The sequence below is a fragment of the Narcine bancroftii genome, chromosome 14 (assembly GCF_036971445.1).
Source record: "Narcine bancroftii isolate sNarBan1 chromosome 14, sNarBan1.hap1, whole genome shotgun sequence".
Classification (NCBI taxonomy): domain Eukaryota; kingdom Metazoa; phylum Chordata; class Chondrichthyes; order Torpediniformes; family Narcinidae; genus Narcine; species Narcine bancroftii.
The window spans coordinates 61,391,054-61,414,006 of NC_091482.1; the positions used below are offsets into that span (position 1 = coordinate 61,391,054).

General features: G+C 39.5%; 1 protein-coding gene across 3 annotated transcripts in view; it reads right to left on the bottom strand.

Annotated features, from left to right (window-relative positions):
* Nucleotides 1–22,953, bottom strand: part of megf11 (multiple EGF-like-domains 11) — a 270,916-nt gene that overhangs the window by 65,726 nt on the left and 182,237 nt on the right. For all 3 annotated transcript variants that reach the window (XR_011348711.1, XM_069910932.1, XM_069910933.1), the window contains 2 exons: nt 11,901–12,113; nt 7,392–7,566 (listed from right to left, as the gene is read on the bottom strand). Coding sequence is in view for 2 of the 3 variants with exons in the window: in XM_069910932.1 (XP_069767033.1) it covers nt 7,392–7,566; nt 11,901–12,113 (388 nt within the window). In the remaining variant the exon portion in view is untranslated. The remainder of the gene's footprint in view (nt 1–7,391; nt 7,567–11,900; nt 12,114–22,953) is intronic.

Consider the following 22,953-nt stretch of genomic DNA (forward strand, 5'->3'; position numbering starts at 1 on the left):
CAAAGACACTCACAGGTGTTGGAATTTTCTAACAGCTGGTTCAACCTAGGATGTGATGACTTCAATGGGTGCCAAACGATGTCTGTGAGATTTACAACCTGAAAATCTTGTGAGCTCAAGGATTCACTGATCTAGAATAAATTTGCACTGGAAGATACACTCAAGCTTAGAATAGATTCATCCAGGTAAATCTGGGCTATAACCTGACTATTCAGATGGCCTATTATGGAGTTGTTCTCAATGCATGAGAAAAGACAGATCCATTCACCCGGAAGAGCTTAGAAAAAAGTGTCCATTTCAGTTGCCTAATGTTAACCTCAGTTAAGATTGGTCCAAAACATGATTGCGATATACTTCTGCTCCTATATCTTGTGATCCTCCTCAAGCTTTCTCACTACAATGTTGTAACTCACTTCCAATAAACTTCCCATGGGAGCGGAGCTAATCTTCGAAGCTGAACAAAATTGCTGTGGTGAGAACCTGTTTCACCTATAGTGACTGCACTCCAGAACTAAGGTCATCCTGCTGCAGTATGCATATTGTACTGCATTTGCATAGGCTTGGTGGTGGAGATGTTGGGTCTGATATTCAACATCCTCAAGACCATGATCCTAAACTGCACTGTCTTTCAACAATGAACTTTCATTGCTGAATCCTGGAAATGATTGACGTTTTCCCATAGTTCAGTAACTAACTCTCTTCAAAGGCAAGCAATGATGAAATTCATCATCTTCAATGCACCCACACAACTGTTCAATGAAGCAGAAAGGATTTAAAGATCAAGACCTCAGCCAGGCAAAGACTGTCCTGGTATAGCAGACAGCAGTTACCTTGACCTTGAAACCTGGATACTACACCAGGCATCTGAAAGAAGTACCACATCTTTGCAGAACTCTCCAAATTTGACTGGAAGTATAAGTGAACCAATGTCAGTTCCCTTTCTCAACATCCCCAGCTTTGAAGCCTTTGCTACACTCAGCCAGTTCCATTGGACAGGCCATATCATTCACTTGACAATGATATCCCACCATCCCCATCATTCCTTTTTTATAAAATATTTTATTTAAAATTTTTTACATACATGTAATTAACAAAAATTTTTATAAAACAATAAGAATTTAAATGTGTTTAATGGTTATAACCCTTCCCCTTCCCTCCCATACCCAATCTCCCTAAAGCCCCACCCAAAAGAAATTTATATATATATATATATATATATATATATATATATCTGAGATATATAATAATATAAAGAAAAAGGAAAAGAAAAAAAATAGCTTCATGGGTTGCTTGGAGGATTGCTTTCCAACACACAGGACTCAAGCAAGATTTATATGATCAATTTAGGGGAGAAGATTAACACAGGTCTCAAGAGGGTGGAAAATCTACTACATATTTATACTTAAGTTTGCTTATATGGGCTCCAAATTTGCAAAAATATACCATATTTATTTCTCAAATTATATGTAATTTGAATTTCTGCATTCCATCTTCCCATACCCAAGTGAGAATCTGATTTCCAGGACACTGCCATTCACTTCCTTGCCACAACTAATGAAATTATAACAAATTTCATTTTGTATTTTGATAGTTTCAACTTAGGTCTTGTTCCTTCCATATTTCTCAATAGAAATAAATCTGGGTTTTGTGGAAATACAATACCTATAACTTCTTCTAAAAAAATTCCCTAAGTCCACTCAAAAAGGCTTTAACTTGGGATATGACCAAGTTCCTGTCTCTTCACCACACCTAAAACATTGTACTGATAAATCTGATTTCATTCCATTCAATTTTTGTGGTGCCAAAAACAGCTGATGTAAACAATTATACTGAACAAATCTATACCTTACATTAATAGTATTTGTAATACAATCTTGACATAGATCTGACCATCTTTGCTCATCAATTGTAATATTCAAATCCAGCTCCCACCTCTGTCTAGATATATGGACTCCATGTTTAGTTGTTCCTGTTTGTAATAAAAGATACATTGCTGAAGTAAATAGTATTTCCCTTCCTAATAAGAATTTCCACCTCACTACAATTAAGTAACAGCATCGTTGGACCTAACATATCTCTCAAATATCCTCTCATTTGAAAATAACAAAAAAAAGAGTATTATTAGGTATTGCATATTTATTTCTTAGTTGTCCCAATGACATCAATTGGCCTTATTCATAACAATCTTTAATATTTTAATACTTTTATGAAACCAAATAATTAAAAATTGATTATCCTTTGAAAAAGATACAAGATAATTTTGCATCAGAGGCATTTTGGGTGATATACTTCCTTTTATTCCAATTTGATCATTTATTTTGTTCCAAACAGTAATCAACTGTTTTAACAGCAGTGTTTCTTTAATGACAATCATTAATTTTGAATCCCATTTGTACATAAATTCCTCTATAAATCTCTTTCCTATTTTATCCAAATCTATTTTAACCCATGACGGTTTTTCTGCTCCTTCAAAAAAAGATGGGAGAAATCTCATTTGAGCTACTTGATCTCTAGCCTTAGAATTAAATGAAGAGGCTGCAACAAACCCTTTGCCTGCAAATCCTCCTCTCTCTACTCCATTACTCAATATTCGATGTGTTGGTGAGCGCTTCCTCCAGCAATCCAAATGGAAAAAAGAAAATAAGTTTACAATTAAGAAGTATTTATTCTGACATTTAAAACTCTCTCTCTCTCTCTCTCTCTCTCTCTCTCTCTCTCAATATATACATATAAACAGAATAAAGCCATCACCCCAGCAAGTGTTGTTTAAATAATACACAATGCTACCTTGCTCTATTTCACAAATGGGCACATGATCCAGTAGGAGTTAAAACCTCAACTCCCCCCCTGCCCCAGTACATTTACCATTCAATCTTTAATCATTTAATTCATACGTAAAGAGTTTTCTTAAGACCAAAAGAAAAATAAGTAGATATTATTCTGAATTATTCACTCTTACAAAAATTGTCAAATATATTTAGTCCATCAAGGACACAGTGGCAACAGCTGATATCTAATTCTTCAATCCACCTGAGTCCTTGGAAGACCTTGCACAAACTCTTCTGCTTGTACAAAACTTGAAAAGAACTTATTATCACCTCCAGGCAGAAAAATCTTCAAGGTCACAGGGCGACGCAATATAAATTGGTATCCTTTTTCCAAAGAATCTTCTTAACAGGATTAAATTCTCTTCTTTTTAATAAATCTGCCCTTATTATCAGGGTAAAACAGAACTTTTCCCCCTTCATAGTCAAGCAGGATTTTTCTTTCTCTTGCCCCTTCTGCCACCAGAGTCAAAATCTTTTCTCTATCTTGATATCAAAGAAACTTAATTAGCACAGATTTGGAAATGATTTTCCTCTAAGAGCTCTGTGTGTTATTTCAATCTCAATAGGGTGATCAAAATTCTCACCTCCTAACACTTCAGGAATTCATTTCTGAAAAAAGACAATTGGGTCTTGCTCCTCCACTCCTTTAAGATCCACTATTTTAATATTATTTCTTCTACTAAAATTCTCCAATATATCTACTTTCTGCTGGAGCTTTTGATTTTCCATGGTTAAAACAGTAGTGGCGTCTTCCACTCTTGACACTCTATCATCAACATGCTGCAATTCTTCCTGCATTTTCTTGGTTTTCCCATCTAACTTATCTAATTTTCTCTTCATTTATTAAATGCCTCCAAGACTTTATTTAATTTCCCTTTTCATTCCATGAAATTATCTTATTAGTAAATCAATATTGGTTATATCTTCCTCTTTACGTTTGCTTTTATTATTTAAGTCTTAACTTCTTTCAATGTCTCCTCTTCTAGTTGCCAATCTTTCTCTTCCTCTTCGCTGTTGGTCCCTTGTGAGCCAGACTCTTCATCCAACGGTGTTGCTGAAGGCCCCGGCTTTTCATGCATGCACGGTTCACTTCCAGGGTTCTCCAGTATTGCGGGAGAGCGACATTGGCAGATGATCCCTCCACAGGGTTGCTCACCCAGGGAGCAGCTCAAACACTAACTAGCTCCCTGCTTCAAGCTTGCAGTAGGCCTCAGATCTCTTCTGGCCTTCTTTTCACATCAGGTTCCATTTAGGGCTGCAGCAGTTTTTTTCTTTCTTTAGAAGCATATTTAAAATGTTGTTTCAGTGTTTAAATGTAGTTCAAAGATTTTAATTAGTTTAAAACATTACTTATTTAGTACTTTTTTATTAGTTTACCAGGAGGGTCAGGTTCCTATGTCCTAACCCTACAGTATCACGTGAACCCCCTGTCCCCCTTCAATCCTTTAATGCATGAAGATAATCAATGAGGAAGTACTTGTGAAGTCAGGACCAGATTGTATGTTATACAACTTTATTTAAACTATTTTATGGGATATTTTTGTGGGCGTTGATGATATTCCTTGTCTTTCTATTGTTTTTGCTATTTACAAGTAATCGACAAAGTTTGTATTTCTAGATCCCGATCTATAACCTAGCTATAACCGATCTATAACCTAGCTAGATCCCGATCTATAACCTAGCTAGATCCTGATCTATAACCTAGCTATAACCGATCTATAACCTAGCTAGATCCCGATCTATAACCTAGCTAGATCCTGATCTATAACCTAGCTATAACCGATCTATAACCTAGCTAGACCCCAATCTACAAACTATTTAGATCCCGATCTATAACCTAGCTATAACTGATCTATAACCTTGCTAGATCCAGATCTATAATCTACCTATAACCGATCTATAACCTAGCTAGATCCAGATCTATAATCTAGCTATAACCGATCTATAACCTTCCTAGATCCAGATCTATACCCTAGCTAGATCCCGATCTATAACCTAGCTATAACTGATCTATAACCTTGCTAGATCCCGATCTATAACCTAGCTATAACCGATCTATAACCTAGCTAGATCCAGATCTATAACCTAGCTAGATCCCGATAAATCTATGGTTGTCCATTGTGATGACTTCAAAATTCATTCCAATTGTAACTAGACTGATTTAAACAAACTGATATGAAAATAGAAAATAGTGGTGAGAGAAATAGAATTTCAGGATGATAATCTTTTACTGAACACAGAGACTTACTCAGTAATTTCAACATTCTCTGATTTTATTTTAGCACTCGCACTACTTTGTTTTACTTAAACAACGTGATGACTTTTTATTTATTGGTCTTTCTGGGTTTAACTGAATTCTGAGTGCAAGATAACACAATTGAGTATGAGTGGTTCTGGCTGAAACTAATCTTAATGCCTGTAATTATTAAATGCCAGGTATGCTTACCTTAACAAAACAATTGGGACTTGGGCTTGAAAAATGAAATGTGCAATGATACATGGCAGACTCCGTTCCGCTGTCTGACTTCATTTTATCAGGTGCCATTATGTTTGTTTTCAATAACATTTTTTTTCCCTGTGAAAGACTCTAAGCTGGTGATAATTAATACCTGTGAACTTTCCAATGTTTTCTTCTTACAAAACAGTGTTTTATTTATGAGACTTTGATCTCCTTCGAGAAAGAGGAGACACTGATGGAGGAATTCCTTACCCAAGCCAACTATGGGAAGAACAGGCATGTCTTCACAAATGATCCTCCAACTAACCATGAAGATCCTGCAAGACTTTCCAAATCATGTCTTCCCTCACTTCATATGTTTCTCTACCATGGAGAGCTGAGACCATCAAGAGACCAGATGAAGAACTGATGGGACAGGTGGCAACAGTCTTAATGATTCAGGTCTCTTTTTGCCACAGATGCTGCCTAGACTGCAGAAGGTTTCAGATTTCCACCAACTGCAGTTTTTCTTACAAGTTCAAGATTGTTAAACTTGGTACAGTCAATGTGCAGTGATACAGTGAAAAGATCAGTTAGTAGGGAAAAATGACACCTCTGTTATTGGGTTCCTTCAGAAGACTGATAGCTGTGGGGAAGTAACTGTCTTTGAACCTGTTGCTGTGTGATTTCACCTTCTTGAACCTTCTCCCCAATGGGAAGAGGAAGAAGTCTGTGTGTCTGGGTATGGGGCTGGGGGTGATCAGACTAGGATGCTTCCAATGGTGCACCTGTCGAAGCTGTTAAGGGACAGAAAGAACATGCTGATCTTCCTTGGTCTTCTATGGAACTAGAGCCATTAGTGCACTTTCCTGATTTTCGGGTTGACGTGGTTGGTCCAAGAACTTGAAGCTATCTACTGTCACCATTCCAACATCATTGATTGTTACCTCCCACCTCCCCTCTTGAAGTCTATGATTAGTTATTTTGTCTTGCTGACATTGGGAGAGAGGTTGTTATCTTGGCACCATGCCACTGTATGTTCAATCTTCTTCTTGTATTCTGTGTCCTCTTTATTTGATATACTTTAAAGAGAGTAACAGCGAGACTTTATCAGAGTAAGTATTTGAATTGCAGGTAAGTGTAAGACATAGAATTTAAGGACATAACACCAACCAGTACACAAAAATTTTCCTATTGCATCCAACTACATTGTGAAGTATTCCTTCTTTTTACCTCAACCATCTTGACAAGAAAAATTATTAAAAACACAGCTCATCCACCACCCTAAACCATTCATTCCCTTCACTGCCACTGCATGGTGGCTAGAGTGTGTAGCCTCAACAAAATGCATAACAGTTACTCTGACACCATGTCTCAAACCCACAACCGGCAAGAAGAACAAGAGCAGGAAGGCCAGGAGAACATTACCACCAATACATCCACCTTCAAGCTGCCTACCATCTTGATTTGGCAGTTTATCATTAGCCCTTCATCATCACTGTGTCCTGGAACTCCTTCCCATCCTGTGTGGTGGTAGTACGATCTGCAGCATTTAAAAAAGGCAGCTCACCCCCCCAACCTTCTCAAGGGCAATTGTGTAATTGGCAATAAATACTAACCTTGCTGATAATCCTAGATCCAGAAAATGAATGAAAATATATTTTTTTAAATGATCACCCTTGGAGCAGTGAAATTATCTCCAATATCTAAGTTTACTTTTATAAATGTGAGCTCCTGCACCGTCTGTTGGTTTATAACAATTACGATATTTAAAGCATAATATATAGAAGAGGTATCTGTGTCATGCCACTCAACGTATAACTTGTTGCGATGACATTGTAGACAAACACCAACTGCAACAAAGGAACCCATTTCTAGATCTCCACCTTTGCCAGTCTTGTATCAACAGGAGGACGTTGGTGATGGCACTCCTGTACGATTCTCTCTCCACCCAGGGAAGAATACCCAGTTAGTCCTCTGACTGAGATGGCAGGTGAATAGAGGGAAAATCAACAGTTCCAACTTACAAGCAATGCGGAGGAGCCACAGCACAGCACCTCCAGTAATAAAATCAAAGATCTACTGTCTCTCTTTATGTTCATTTAATGCATAAATAAAATATTCACCTTATATCCTGGAGCACAGATGCATCTACCAATGACGCTATCACAATTAGCTCCGTTCTGACAGTTGCAGATTTGCTGGCAGTCCTCTCCATGAAAGCCAGGGGGACACGTTTCATTGCAGTCCCGTCCAGTCCAGCCAGCTCTGCAAGAACACTCACCAGACAATGGATGGCAGCTGAAAGGAGCAGCAAAGAACCAAGCACAGGATCCTCAAGTTCACTAACTGATCACATCACAAAAGACTTGTTTTATTCAAAAAAAACAATCAAAGTGAACATCAACAAAGACCAATTGAAACCATAATTAATGCAGGTTGATGTTAATCACTGGTCTAGGGTTAATATAAAATTCAATAAATAGAATTAGGAATTATAAGGAATTAGAATTGATTTGTTCACTGATTACTGCTAATATTTTGAACGTTTTAATTGGAACTGCAGTAACCAATGGGTGATCAGGGATAGAAGCTGTCAGGGCTGAATGAGCCCTCTCGCTACTGAATGCTGAAGAAAAGCATTTATTTAGGACCTCCCTACCTCCGCTGCCCACAGGCACATATGCTCTCGTTTATTCTTAAGCTGCCCTACCTTCACTCTCGTTATCCTACTGTTCTTTGGGTTTCCCTTAAATTATAATTTGTTATCAAATTCTAAAAATTTGAATTTAAATCAATATTTTTTAAAGGACCTTAAGAAAAATATAATTAATGTTACATCAATTTTTAAAATATGCTGCGGAATTGATCATAATGTTAACAAGACTCGGCACTATGAGCTGGTAAGGTGTGGTGATGACATTAACCAGTATAACTCCATGTTCAGTTTACCTCACCACTGAAAATATGTAGGTTTACCAGGTCTTAAGATGATTATCCTCTTTTCTGCAGATATCACGTTGATAATTCAGACCAATTGGATTCCCTGCAACAAAACTACAGGAGGAAACAATCTGTCCCTGTTCTACCAGCTACTTAACACAGTGCTCATCTGTATATCAATTCACATGATCTAATTTCATATCCTTCAATATCTTTTTCAAGAAAATTCCATTGAACTCTGTTTTAAAAGTTGAATTCAATATCCCCCTCTTTTCTGTTATTGTTCACTCCTACATTAAGAAAATGTCTAACTAAATAAGGATTTAGTTAGGAATGTCTTCAGAATCAGGAACCTCATTGGGTGTGATGGATTGTCATTTATCCAGAAGTGGTGAGAAGGGATCTGTGCTTCATACTATTTTACTGTCTCACAACTCTGGTCGTCAGTTTCACGTGGTGAGACTATGAAGTAACATAAACTTGTAGGAAAAGGGAACATACGACATCCCATGTCTTGACTCATTTTAAAATATGTTTATCCGATTAACTTTCAAAAATTAGGCAGAATGTGGCAGGATGTCTGAGCTGAATTTCTGCATAAAAGCATTGTGAAGGTTCGGATTGACTGCTATGTCCATCTTCTGACATCATGGGAAACAATTTAAAGAAATGTACCTTCAGGGAAATTACACAATAAAATGGTAGTTTTCACAAATGTTTATGCTCCTAATGTTGATGATCTTTCAGGAAAGATTAGTATCAAAAAAGAAAACTATTTGTTCTTCTATAAATTTAACAAAATCCTTATCTGATAATAGTACTGAATTAAAGTGCCAGTGTCTTTTATCTTAAGGAAAATTATGGAGAACCATTGTAACAGAGGTGTGATCAGATATTACAATACTGTGGTATTCACAAGAATAAGTTAATTGAATTAAATAATTAACAATAAAAAAGTAATCAATACGTGAGTAAGTGTGATGAACTTGGGAAAAGAAAGAATGCTCTCTGTTAGTAGGATTTTTAAAATGCCAGACATCTGAAAAGCCATAATCTGATTGAAAAGAATGTATTAATAAGACAGATTTATTTAATGTAGCCAGGTTAGAAGATGAATGATCTCGGACAGGGTCCAACCAACAGTTGAAATCCCCACCTAGAATAAGTGAATATAAAAAATCTGGCAAGGATTTTGGCTAAAATTTTAGCCAATAGGATAGAAAACTATTGTTATTTCTAAAGATAAGATGGGGTTTATTAAAAAAAATTCCTTTTTTAATATACTTCCCTTAATGAATATTATATACTTGTCCTCTGAGAAAATTCTTGAGAGTATTCTTTCATTGGATGTAGAAAAAGCTTTTGATCGAATAGAATGGACATATCTATTTACAACCCTTGAAATTTTTAATTTTGGTTCTGATTTTATTTCATGGGTTAAATTATTGTACTTATGGCCATCCACCACAATTCTTACAAATTTACAACAATCTCAGCCTTTCAATCTGCAACATGGCACTCATCAAGGATGTCAGTTAAGTCCTTTATTATTTGATCTGCCGATTGAACTATTGGCAATTTCATTTTGTGAATGTAAAGACATCTTGGAGATATGGAGGACTCCCTTTATGCAGATGATCTCTTATTTTTCATCTAGGATCCGGTTGCTTCCCTCTCCCATATGATGTCATTACTTTCACAATTCAGTCAATTTTCAGGATATAAATTGAATGTACATAAAAGTGAACTTCTTCCATTGACTCTTCTGCAGCAATGTATGATGGTTCTTTTAAAATTGTTAAAAGTCAATTTACCTATTTTCGTATTACAATTGCAAAGAATCATAAACATCTTTTTAAGGAGAATTATCTTGCTACGCTTAAACAAGTGAAACATTCTTTGACCCCATGGTTACCTTTGTCTCCAACTTTAGTTGGCCATATAAAATCTATTAAAATTAATATTTTACCTAAATTTTATATCTTTTTCGATCTGTTCCAGTTTTTGTTCTTAAATAATTTTTTGACTTACTTGACTCAGCTATGTTGTCTTACATATGTAAGGATAAGCATCCCTGTCTTAATAAAGTTCTTCTACAGAGCTCTAAGAGAGATGGTGGAAATATCTGCCTAACTTTAGATTTTACTATTGGGCAGTCAATATATGTAGTCTTACGTTTTGGTCCTTTTTTTCATAATTATTCTGACTGTCCATTATGGGTATCAATGGACCTGAACTCCCCCCAAAACATTTCTTATTTAGCACTTCTTGGCTCTTTACTTCCATTTTCAACTCAGTTAATAGGTGATCCAATTGTTAAATATTCTACGAGAATTTGGGCACAGTTTAGCATTTCATAATTTCTCTCTTTCGAGCCCTATCGTATCCAATCATTTTTTCAACCTTCTTTACATGATGCTATTTTTCAGAGGGTATACAAAGGGTATTCAGATTTTTAAGGATCTCTTCATTAATGGATATTGCATAATTTGAGCAGATTTCTGCTAAATTTAACCTGCCCAAAACTCAATTTTTTTTAGATATTTGCAAGTCTGGCATTTTCTTGAATCACAACTATCTGATTTCCCAGGAGAGTCTGAATCATATTTGTAGATGAGTTTTTTAGTTTAATGTCTTCTCATAAAAGATTAATATTTGTTATTTACAAGAAATTGTTATGTTTAAATCAGACTTCATTAGCTAAAATTAGAAATGCTTGGGAACAGGATTTAAATTTGACTATATCTGATGGGGATTGGGACATAATTCTTAAATTGGTTAATAGCTCTTTGCTACGTGGCCATCATTGTTCATTACAATTTAAAGTGATACACAGAGCACACAAGTCTAAGGCTAAATTGTCTCGTTTTTATTCTAATATGAATTCCTGTTGTAATAGGTGTAAAAGCGGAGACGTGTCATTAATTCAGATGTTCTGTACTTGTCCTAGTTTAGAAAAATACTGGAGAGAGGCTTTCCGTACTTCGTCAAAATTTTGGTGGTCCTCTTTGGTACAATGGGAGGGAATGATTCTTCTTTGTCTTTGGTTCAGAACTGCACTATATCTTTTGCATCTCTTGATGAGGCATGCGATTTTGATTACATGGAAGGATTGTGCCCCACCTACTCATGATCAGTGGTTGCGTGACATCATGTCTTGTTGGAATATGGAAAAGATTCGTTATTTAGTTAATAAATCAGATATGAGATTTCAGACAATATGGGGTCATATATGACTCATTTTCTTACTTTATAATTTCACTGCAATGTAATTAAATTGTCTGACTTGTATTTTTTCCATATTCACACTTTTTTTCTACCTTCGTTTTTCTTTTAGTACTAATCATATATAATATCTGCCAATGCTGTTAGGCAGAGGGTTTGAGCTTTTCTCCTTTTTATTTTATTTCCTTGTTTTGTCTTTGTTCCTTTTTTCTTTATACTTTTTGTTATTAGCTCTTTTTTATATATGAAAATATATAGTACTTGAAATATGAATTATGGATATGATTTACATGTTATGTAAAACTTATGAATGTTTTTGATATACTGAATGTATTATGTAACTACCCTTATCATTTTATCAAATTGTATTATTCATATAAGTTCTTTATTTAAATCAATAAAAAATGTTAAAAAGAAAAAAGAAATTGTAAGAAATCAGCCGATTGTTCTACTTAGACTGTCATTACCTTTGGGTATGTTTGCCATTGCAAGGACACTGTTTATTGCACTTCAGTCCATAGAGTCCATCTGGACACATTCTGTCTTGGCAGAGATCACCAGTAAATCCTGGCTTGCAAAGACATGCTCCATTAACATGATAACATGCTGCTCCATTCAGGCATTCACATCTTTGGGCACATTGTAACCCATATGTGCCGACAGCACATTCCTCCTGACACCTATATGAAGCAAACATGGAGAGTTTCAATGAGGTCAAAAATCCTATCATTATTAGCTTTTACAACATTAAATAAGTACAGCTTATTTTATAACAGTTTGCTCACGCAAGATCTGAAGTTCTTTGTGTGAGATACATGCCATGTAATTGTTCTAACTGAAGAAATGATCACTGTTAAAATAGTGGGCCATAGTGTGAATAAGTACTTCATCCTCATCAGTCAGTGCAATTCAATGAAAATAATCTTTTTGTGGCCCCTCAAAATCAAGGATGACTTGCTCATCTCCAGGTCTGTGGCTTCTGAGCTGGCAGATTAGGCCAGTTTAGGCCCTTCAGATTACGGTGTGTATTTATTCTGAGTGTTGATTTAAAATTATGGGGTTGTGATTTATAAAAGAAGAAGCAACCAGTCAATTGCTCCTCTGCATCTGGATCAGTTGACAGGTAAACTGCAACTCCAACAAGATCCTATCCCTCAGCGCACATAAAAAAAGGATGATCTTGGTAATAGCAGTGAGAGGGGAGTCCGAGGGGCTGATTAAAAAGATTGATATACCAAGAGCAGGTTGAATAAACGAGGTTTAAACCTCATCAGTATGCTGAGTTCCCCATTATACATTGAGATCACTGAAATCCTCAAAACCCGGTGACGAACCTTCAGAATTCTCCATTGCAGAGGGCTGTGGAGGGTTCATCACTTAGTTTATTCAAAGCGGCAATCAATAGATTTCTAGAAATTATAGCAATCAATGAATATTGTTGGAAAATGGCTCTGGTAACCTGGGAGCAGGCATAGTGTCAACTATTCAACTCTTTCTCCTGATTTTTACGTTCATGCTGAGCTTCTGGCTGATCCCGACACATGGACTTCTTAATGCCAACTCAAATGTTCCTTCTTCTTTATGAGCCAATGATTTCCAGATACCAGTGGGGTTGTGTGGTGGAACACTGCATTACTGTCATTGTGCTGGTTGCCCACCTCTGATACTGTAACTCCTCCCCCTCCAGGATTCCTAATAAAGGCGTTATTGCCCAAACACCTCCCTCAGTACTGCCTTGAAATTGGGCCACAGCATGTAAGATATTACTGTAAGTTTATAGCGATTAAAACCTATTAATCTTGACTTCTGGTTTGTCGGATCTAATTGATAGTGCTACCATTTAATTGCTATACCTATGTGCCATGGACAAGACTATTCAATCAGAGAAGCTGGACATTGATCCCAAGGATCCAGAGGCCTCCATAAAATTTGATCAGTGGCTGAACGACTTTATGAGATGACACAACATTTGGGAATAGGCCGATAACAGAGACCTGTTGCTTGCACAGGTCAGCCACCACGTTTTCCAGATGATTAGAGACTGTGAGATTTACTCAGCCGCTATGGGCCAGTACCTGGCCCCAAAGAACATAATCCACGCCAGATACCTCCTGGGAAGCTGTTGACAAGCTCCTGGTTAGTCTATTGACAAATACATTCAAGCCTTGTGGGAGCTAGGGAGAGCTGGTGGGTGCACCAACAAGATGGCAGCCATCTATCAGGAGGAGCTGAATAGGGACGCCTGTGAGACCCATCTGAGGTCTGATCATATCAAACAAAGGATTTTGGAGAAGGGCAATCAAACCCTACAGGATGTGGTTGATCTTGCCAAGGCACTGGAGACAGCCCAACAGAATGCAGAGGCTTACTTCACCGGCAGCATGGCTTCCACCTGGGGATTTCAGGCACCATCAACTTGGGACATGAGATCCCAAACAGCAGTCGCTATCGCCGAGTACCAGAAGTGCTATTACTGCAGCCAGACAAATCACCTGTGAAATAGCTGCCCTGCTAGAAACACAACCTGTTCCAGTTGCAGAAGAATGTAGGTCCAGACATTCCCCTTGCAGTGATGCATGCAAGCAGTGACCATTGCCATCTTGGACCGTGTCACTTCTGCCCCCAGCACATCGGGGGGCCTGAGCACAACGGCCAGGGTCAACGTCACTTCTGGTTTCACTTCCAGCAGTGACCACGTGCGAAGCATGGGGGAAGCCATCTTCGGGGCAGACATCTTGGAGGTTGCCGATGCACACATACAATAGCAGTGAGTCAGACAACGAACTGACACTGGCATCATTGTTCTGGACCAAAGCAGTCCACATCAATTAGCAAGGACATAGAGGTAAACAGCTTCATTATGAACAGCTTGTTCGACATGGGAAGCACCGAAATCTTCATACAACCTGGCAATGTCCAGCACTGCTCCATCACAATGACCCCAGTCCAGTGTAAAATCTCATTGGCCTCCAAGTCCCAGTTGACTGAAATCTGAAGGAGCTGCACAGTAACGTTAACTGTGGGTGGCTCCAAGTACAAGAATTTTAAATTGCTAGTGATGGCATAATTCTGTGCACCGGTCATACTGGGGCTTGACTTCCAGTGCCAACTTAAAAGTGTTCTGATGGAATATGACAGCCTCCACTCCTCCATCACTGTCTGTAATAATCAACTGCTGAAGCACCCACTTGTCTCCCCGAATGCAGCCAACCAGCGACCCGAACACCGCCCACTGCTCTCGATCTGCGGCGTGTCCACCCTCCAGGACCCACCGCCCCACTATTCAAAAACCTTACTCCCGACTCTAAGCCTGTGGCAACTAAGAGCAAGCGATACAATCCAGAGACAGAGCCCTTATTAATTGTATCTGCCTGCACCACTGCCTCTGGCAACTTTGTTCCACATACCAATTATCCTCTTTGTGAAAAAGATACCCCACAGATCCCTTTTAAATCTTTTCCCTCTCACCTTAAATCTATGCTCTCTCATTTTAGATTTTCCCCCCCTCTGGAAAAAAAAACTAGAATTATTTATCTCATGATTTTATAAACCTCTATATAAGATTCCTGCTCACACTCCTTAGCTCCAGGGAGAAAAGTCCCAGTCTATCTTTATAATTCAAGCCTGTCCTGGCATCAGTCTTTCAAATTTGTTCTGCACTCTCCAGCTCAATGATACCTTTCCTATAGCTGGGTTTCCAGAACTGTACACACTGTGGATTCATCAAAAATGGCATTTAAAAGTCTGCTAAGAATAATTCTGTTTTAAATGTAGGAAGTTTACTGATGCCATTTTTCACCTCCATCCTCAACATCCATTGGAGCGCTTACACCCCTAACGTCGAAGTACTCGAGATGGCAGAGGTCGACAGCATCGAGTCCACGCTGCTGAAGATCCAGCTGCGCTGGATGGGTCACGTCTCCAGAATGGAGGACCATCGCCTTCCCAAGATCGTGTTATATGGCGAGCTCTCCACTGGCCACCGTGACAGAGGTGCACCAAAGAAAAGGTACAAGGACTGCCTAAAGAAATCTCTTGGTGCCTGCCACATTGACCACCGCCAGTGGGCTGATAACGCCTCAAACCGTGCATCTTGGCGCCTCACAGTTTGGCGGGCTGCAACCTCCTTTGAAGAAGACCGCAGAGCCCACCTCACTGACAAAAGGCAAAGGAGGAAAAACCCAACACCCAACCCAAACCAACAAATTTTCCCTTGCAACCGCTGCAATCGTGTCTGCCTGTCCCGCATCGGACTTGTCAGCCACAAACGAGCCTGCAGCTGACGTGGACTTTTTACCCCCTCCATAAATCTTCGTCCGCGAAGCCAAGCCAAAGAAGAAGAAGAAGAAGAAGACCCTGCTGGTTGTCTCTCGTGGTTTTGCATCTTTTTTTCAACCTGGTTTTGAAAAGCTTCCTGCCAACTATCCCAGTTGGCAGGGATTCACATCAGGGATTGAGTATGCAAAGAGGTGGGTAGGAACATGAGATTAAATAGGTGAAATCTAGCAGAAGCCAGTGCAGTAAAGGACAAGGTGGGGATGGAGGAATAAGAAGATTGTGCTGTGGCCACTGGCTCATTTCAGGTTCTCAAATCACTTCAGAAAAATCAGCTTTCAGCCTTTATTTTCTTTGAATGGATTTCCTGACAATTCTAACTTTGGCATAAAAACAAATAATCGCAGAGCATAAACAAATCATGAAAATGACAAATGATATGCAGCACCTCATTACTTTCTCCCTGCACTGTTACAGGGATCACAATCCTTTATTCAAACAGGTTACAAATGTTTACTTCACTCTAAACACCACTAATAGTCACAAAGGGACTCTTTTAATGACTTAAATATCTTTCTCCATACAAGCCATAAATCTATTGCAACAGTGTAGAGGCTAGATATACTTCAATTCTATTATAAACACATGATTACATGGAGTTCCATTCAGTGGTGGGACTACACTGGTGGTGCTTTCCATCTGTGGAGAATGCGATGATTGCCAGTCGGGAATATTAACACAATCTATAATAATCAGTCCAGCTGGGTTAATTCTGTCAGTGCTCACAAAATTAATGAGGCAATTTATAGAAATATTAAATATCGGCTGATAGGTCTTAGTGAAAAAAGTCAAATAAATTCTTGCTCATACATATAACAACGGCCTCATTTAATTATATTTTTCACAATATTCCTGTCAAATATGCTGCAAGAACACCTTAAGTTGTGCAATCCCTGGACATTTTCTGTAGTTCATAATTAACTCTTCTATCTCAAAATGTTATCGTTTCAGATTTTTTTAAAGACTATAACAAAAGAAGGACATTAATCCACAAGCACAAAAATTAAAACTACATTTGCTGAACTGACTGTATAATTTTTTCCAGACACAAGAACTATAGCCATTACACTATACCTCCCCATAATTTAAGCCCATGTCCAGTCTACTTGTGTCTATAATGAATGACAATCTCTCTTCCATTAAAACTCTGACACAAATAGCACTAAATTGCAGCCAAGTAATTCACCAATTATGTAAGAATACACAGACCTGCAGATGGAGAATAAAATTTCAGAGTCTGTATTAAATGGTGTGTGAATGTTATGATAGATAATCAACTTGTCTCATTTTTTCAGTGGTAATGAAGAAGAATGCATACAACAAAAGTGAACAAAGTGGCTCCCTGATATATTAAACCCTGTGCCTGCCTGCTCTGCTAAACCATTCTTGCTATGTATTTTTCACTATTTAAATTCAAACTTTTTCTCCAATAAATTCCAATCCCATTTAAGTCCATAATGAAACCACTGATGTAAATGTGTCTCTCTATAGACCGCAACCTTGCCTCAGCTTCTCAGCCAAAAAAAAACTCCTAGGCTTCTTCCAAAGAATGAATTATCATTTAACTGTAAATAATAATCCAAACTGCTTCAAGGCAATTTTAACTTTTCATGGTCCAGATTCTTGCAGAAATATTTTATAATAATAAATATAGAACAAAGCCAAACACAATCTGTTGGAGGGACTCAGTGAGTCGAGCAGCACCAGTGGGAGTAAAAGCATGGTCGACATCTTGAGCCAAAACTCTTCATCAGAACTAAGGAATGTGTACAGGAGCCAGAGCAATACAGTAACTGTAGTGGTTAATGTACCTGCTATTATAGTGCCAGCAACCTGGGATCAAATTCAGTGCTGTCTGTACATTCTATTCATGACTTGCAGGGATTTCCTTCAGGTGCTCTGATCTCCTCCCACCACCACTGCCTCAACCCTCCAAGGTTAATTAGGTATAATTGGGTGGCACGGGATTCATGGACTGGAAAGGCCTTCTACCATACTGTATCGTTAAAATTAAACTAAAATTAAATTAAAGAGGAGAGCATGGGTGTAGTGAACTGGGAATTCACGACTAGTGTGATTGTAGCGCAACTGAGAGCACTCAAGACCAGAGAGAGTACAACATGCTTTTATTCAATAAGAATAGCACACATGGTCTTTGGACTGAACTGGTGTTTTGGCGGGGATCCAGGGTTTATATCGGGATATGTGGGGGGCAGAGTCAGGGGAGGAGGAGCCAGTCCTCAGAACATCACACCAGCAGTGAATTCCCAGTTCACTACTTTGAGAGTAGTTCACGGACAAGTTTCTCTTGTGTCTTGGTGTGAGCTTGCAGGCGCCTCAGATTGAAGAGACTGCCATCCGTGCGGTACCGGATGTAAACAGCGTCTTCATTGTTGGGGTCTTTCATGGCTTGGTTCAGCATCATGCTGAAGAAGATTGAAAAGAGGGTTGGTGCGAGAACACAGCCTTGCTTCACGCCATTGTTAATGGAGAAGGGTTCAGAGAGCTCATTGCTGTATCTGACCCGACCTTGTTGGTTTTCGTGCAGTTGGATAATCATGTTGAGGAACTTTGGGGGACATCCGATGCGCTCTAGTATTTGCCAAAGCCCTTTCCTGCTCACGGTGTCGAAGGCTTTGGTGAGGTCAACAAAGGTGATGTAGAGTCCTTTGTTTTGTTCTCTGCACTTTTCTTGGAGCTGTCTGAGGGCAAAGACCATGTCAGTGGTTCCTCTGTTTGCGCGACACAAGACACAAGACACAAGAGAAACTTGTCCGTGAACTACTCTTTGCAGATGATGCCGCTTTAGTTGCCCATCCAGAGCCAGCTCTTCAGCGCTTGACGTCCTGCTTTGCGGAAACTGCCAAAATGTTTGGCCTGGAAGTCAGCCTGAAGAAAACTGAGGTCCTCCATCAGCCAGCTCCCCACCATGACTACCAGCCCCCCCACATCTCCATCGGGCACACAAAACTCAAAACGGTCAACCAGTTTACCTATCTCGGCTGCACCATTTCATCAGATGCAAGGATCGACAATGAGATAGACAACAGACTCGCCAAGGCAAATAGCGCCTTTGGAAGACTACACAAAAGAGTCTGGAAAAACAACCAACTGAAAAACCTCACAAAGATAAGCGTATACAGAGCCGTTGTCATACCCACACTCCTGTTCGGCTCCGAATCATGGGTCCTCTACCGGCACCACCTACGGCTCCTAGAACGCTTCCACCAGCGTTGTCTCCGCTCCATCCTCAACATCCATTGGCGCGCTCACACCCCTAACGTCGAGGTACTCGAGATGGCAGAGGTCGACAGCATCGAGTCCACGCTGCTGAAGATCCAGCTGCGCTGGGTGGGTCACGTCTCCAGAATGGAGGACCATCGCCTTCCCAAGATCGTATTATATGGCGAGCTCTCCACTGGCCACCGTGACAGAGGTGCACCAAAGAAAAGGTACAAGGACTGCCTAAAGAAATCTCTTGGTGCCTGCCACATTGACCACCGCCAGTGGGCTGATAACGCCTCAAACCGTGCATCTTGGCGCCTCACAGTTTGGCGGGCAGCAGCCTCCTTTGAAGAAGACCGCAGAGCCCACCTCACTGACAAAAGGCAAAGGAGGAAAAACCCAACACCCAACCCCAACCAACCAATTTTCCCTTGCAACCGCTGCAATCGTGTCTGCCTGTCCCGCATCGGACTGGTCAGCCACAAACGAGCCTGCAGCTGACGTGGACTTTTTACCCCCTCCATAAATCTTCGTCCGCGAAGCCAAGCCAAAGAAAAGAAGACTTTGAGAAGGGTGAGGCAGGGTCCCCATGGAGATTGGCCAATCAGACAGTGCTAGAGTATGATGGACAGAGGCAGGGGAGTGGTAGATGCCAGAGATAGGGGTAAGGTAGGGGAAGATGAGTGATAGAGGGTGTTGGGGATGATGAGAAGTGAAAGGCTGACAGTGCAGGAATCTGATATAGAAAAGTTAAGAATGCTTAAAGAAAGAGAGACCAGATAGAACTGAGGTGAGAGAGGGTTGGGGAATGTCACTCCTCTACCTCTGCTCATCATGTTCCAATCTTGTCTGGTTGGCCAAACCCAATGCCTGTCTTTTTATATTGCTCCCATATATTTTCCTCCAGTTCTTTTCTTTTTAAAATATTTTATTGAATTTTACATAATAATCCTATATATATATATATATATATGTTCTACTAATATAACAAAGGAATATCATAACATATACATATCATATAATTAATATAAATGCACTTTACAACAAATTTCATCCATAATTGTTAATTTGACTTTTTTTTAAAATATTTTATTTATGTTTTCACACAAGCTTGTACAATCATATATAGCGTCATGGCCAACGATGGCAGTTCACATTCAAATATACATATATTTATTCTCTTTATGACTATATAGACAAGCCTGTGTCTCGATGTCCCCCTCCCCCCACATATAAAACAAGACCTACTCACTTACACTTCAACCAACAACAACAAAACTTTAACACTAGGAAAATAAATAATAAATAAGGGACAGGGATTGTTGCAGCTCAATGGGCGGCCTCTGGGTCGATACTCATTCCTGACTTTCCTTGATCAGGATCAATGTGAAGGAAAGGAAGCCGCAGCAAGGAACGGGAAAACCAATCACCGCCATACGCTTATGTAGTGCATGTATGGCTGCCAGATCCTACAAAAGGTACCGTATTTGTTTCTCAGGTTATGTTTTTTTCTCCAGGGGAGAAAATAACCCTCCAATACCATATGCAGTCGAGGCAAAGAAGTCGCATGATCTGCCAGATTCACAAGCACGTCATCAGCAAATAAGTTAATTTTTTTGCTCCTGGCCCACTCTATAACCTTTAGTGTCTGCATTTCCACATTCCATCGTTCGATACTAAGACTAGAGTCAGACTTCCAAGTCGCCACAAAGCACTTCCTGGCCACTGCCAATGGAATTAATGCAAATTGGATTTGAAATTTGGACAACTTCATTATCAGCCTTATGTTCATTATGTTTGCAAACAGGAACAACTTTGGTTCTTGAAGGAATTGTTTACCTATGATTTTCTCTAGGACTTGGCCTAGTTCTTCCCAAATGGGCCTCACCTTGGTACGTGACCAGGTTGCGTGCACGAAGGACCCAGTCACTATGCCACATCTGAAGCATTGGTCTAAGAGTTCTGGTTTTGACATGTTTATTTTTTGTGGCATTAGATACAGCTGGTGCAAGAAATTATATTGCACCAACCTGTACCCTGCATTGATGACCGTGGTCATGCTGTTCCATCATAAGTCGAAGCAGCATCCCTCAACAATTACAATACCCAAGTCCGACTCCCATCTTTCCCTTGATCTATGGAGTCCCAGTTTGGGTCCATCTGACTGGAGCAGGAAATACATTGCAGAAATGAATTTCTTTACACTTCCCACTGCACCGAAGTAGGGCCATACTTGGACCCAATACGCCCCATAAAAAATATCTTATTTGAAGATAGCAGTGGAATGTCTGATTTAACAAATCATATTTATTTTTGAGTTGCTTAAACGACATTAGTTGCCCCTGCTCGTAACAATCCTCTATGCACCTGATGCCATTATGGCGCCAGGTGACAAGGATCTTGTTACCTACTGTTAATGGTATTAACTTATTAGGAGTCAAGGGCATTTTTGGGAACAGTCCCACTTTGATGTTCAAATATTGGTTAACTTTGTTCCAGATATTAATCACTTGTTTTAATGTGGAGCTGCCCTTCTTTTCTGACAGCAATTTAGTGTCCCATTTATCAATAAAGTCCTCTGCTATCCTCTCGCCCACTAGGTGCAGATCAATTTGTTCCCAGGATGGGACACCATGTTAATTTTTCCAAGAGACCCTTGCCACCTTACCATTCCAGAGAAACATTCTGACCTTGTGTAGCAGTTGTTTGAAGAAACCCCGGGGTAATGGCACAGGCAATGTCTGGAAAAGATACTGAAGTCTTGACAATACATTCATTTTAAGACAGTTAATGTTATGGGCAGGGACATCCATCTATTTAAATCCTCCTCGACTCTCTCCAGCAAGGGGTGTAATTTAACTTGTATAAATGATTCAAGTTGCCATCAATATTAACTCTTAGGTATTTAATCCCCTCCTGTTGGTTATAATTCACTTGGTGAGTGGCATCACCTCACCTTTTCTCCTATTGAACTTGTATCCGGAGAGTTTCCCACAGCCCTCCAATACCATATGCAGTCGAGGCAAAGAAGTCGCATGATCTGCCAGATTCACAAGCACGTCATCAGCAAATAAGTTAATTTTTTTGCTCCTGGCCCACTCTATAACCTTAAGTGTCTGGATCCTGACGAATGGCCTCAACCAGTGGTTCCATCACTAGCACAAAGAGCACTGGTGACAGCGGACACCCTTGTCTACTAGATCTCGTAAGTGGGAAAGCTGAAGAGATTTGTCCATTGGTCATAACCTTTGCCTTGGGTGCATGGTATAGCATCCTAATCCAATTTTGAAAAACTGGCCCTAACTCCACCTTCTTCAGCACTTTAAATAAAAATTCCTACTCTAGTCTATTAAAAGCCTTCTCTGTATCCAAGGAAACAGCCAATCCCTTCTCATTTCTGATTTGTGCCAGATGGATTACACTCAACATTCTGCCAATGTTATCCACTGCTTGACTCTCCTGCACAAAGCCTGTCTGGTCTTTGTTTATCAATTTTGGTAAATGCAATGCCAATCTGTTTGACAGGGCCTTGGAAAGGACCTTATAATTGGTATTCAGCAGGGAAATTGGTCTATAAGAAGAAGGCAAAAGTGGATCTTTACCCTTCTTTAAGATCGTCGTAACAATTATCGTTGTAAAAGATTCTGGGAGGGTTCATGTTTTTCAAATTCTCGTTAGAACTCAGGTGGAAATCTATCCTCCCCAGAGACTTGCCAGCATAGGGCACTCAATGCTTTCCTCAGCTCTTCCTCTGTAAGAGGAAGGTCTAGTCCCTCCTGTTCCTCTGAGTTTAAGTTTGGGAGATCTAATCTGGCCAGAAACTCATCCATTCGATTAGAATCCTCAGTCAATTCAGATTCTTTGAAGGTCTCATTAATTTCCTTGTGTTTATACGAGATCTGGCCATTCCCTGTTTGCATTGCATTGATTGTTCTAGAGGCTTGTTCTGCCCTTAACTGC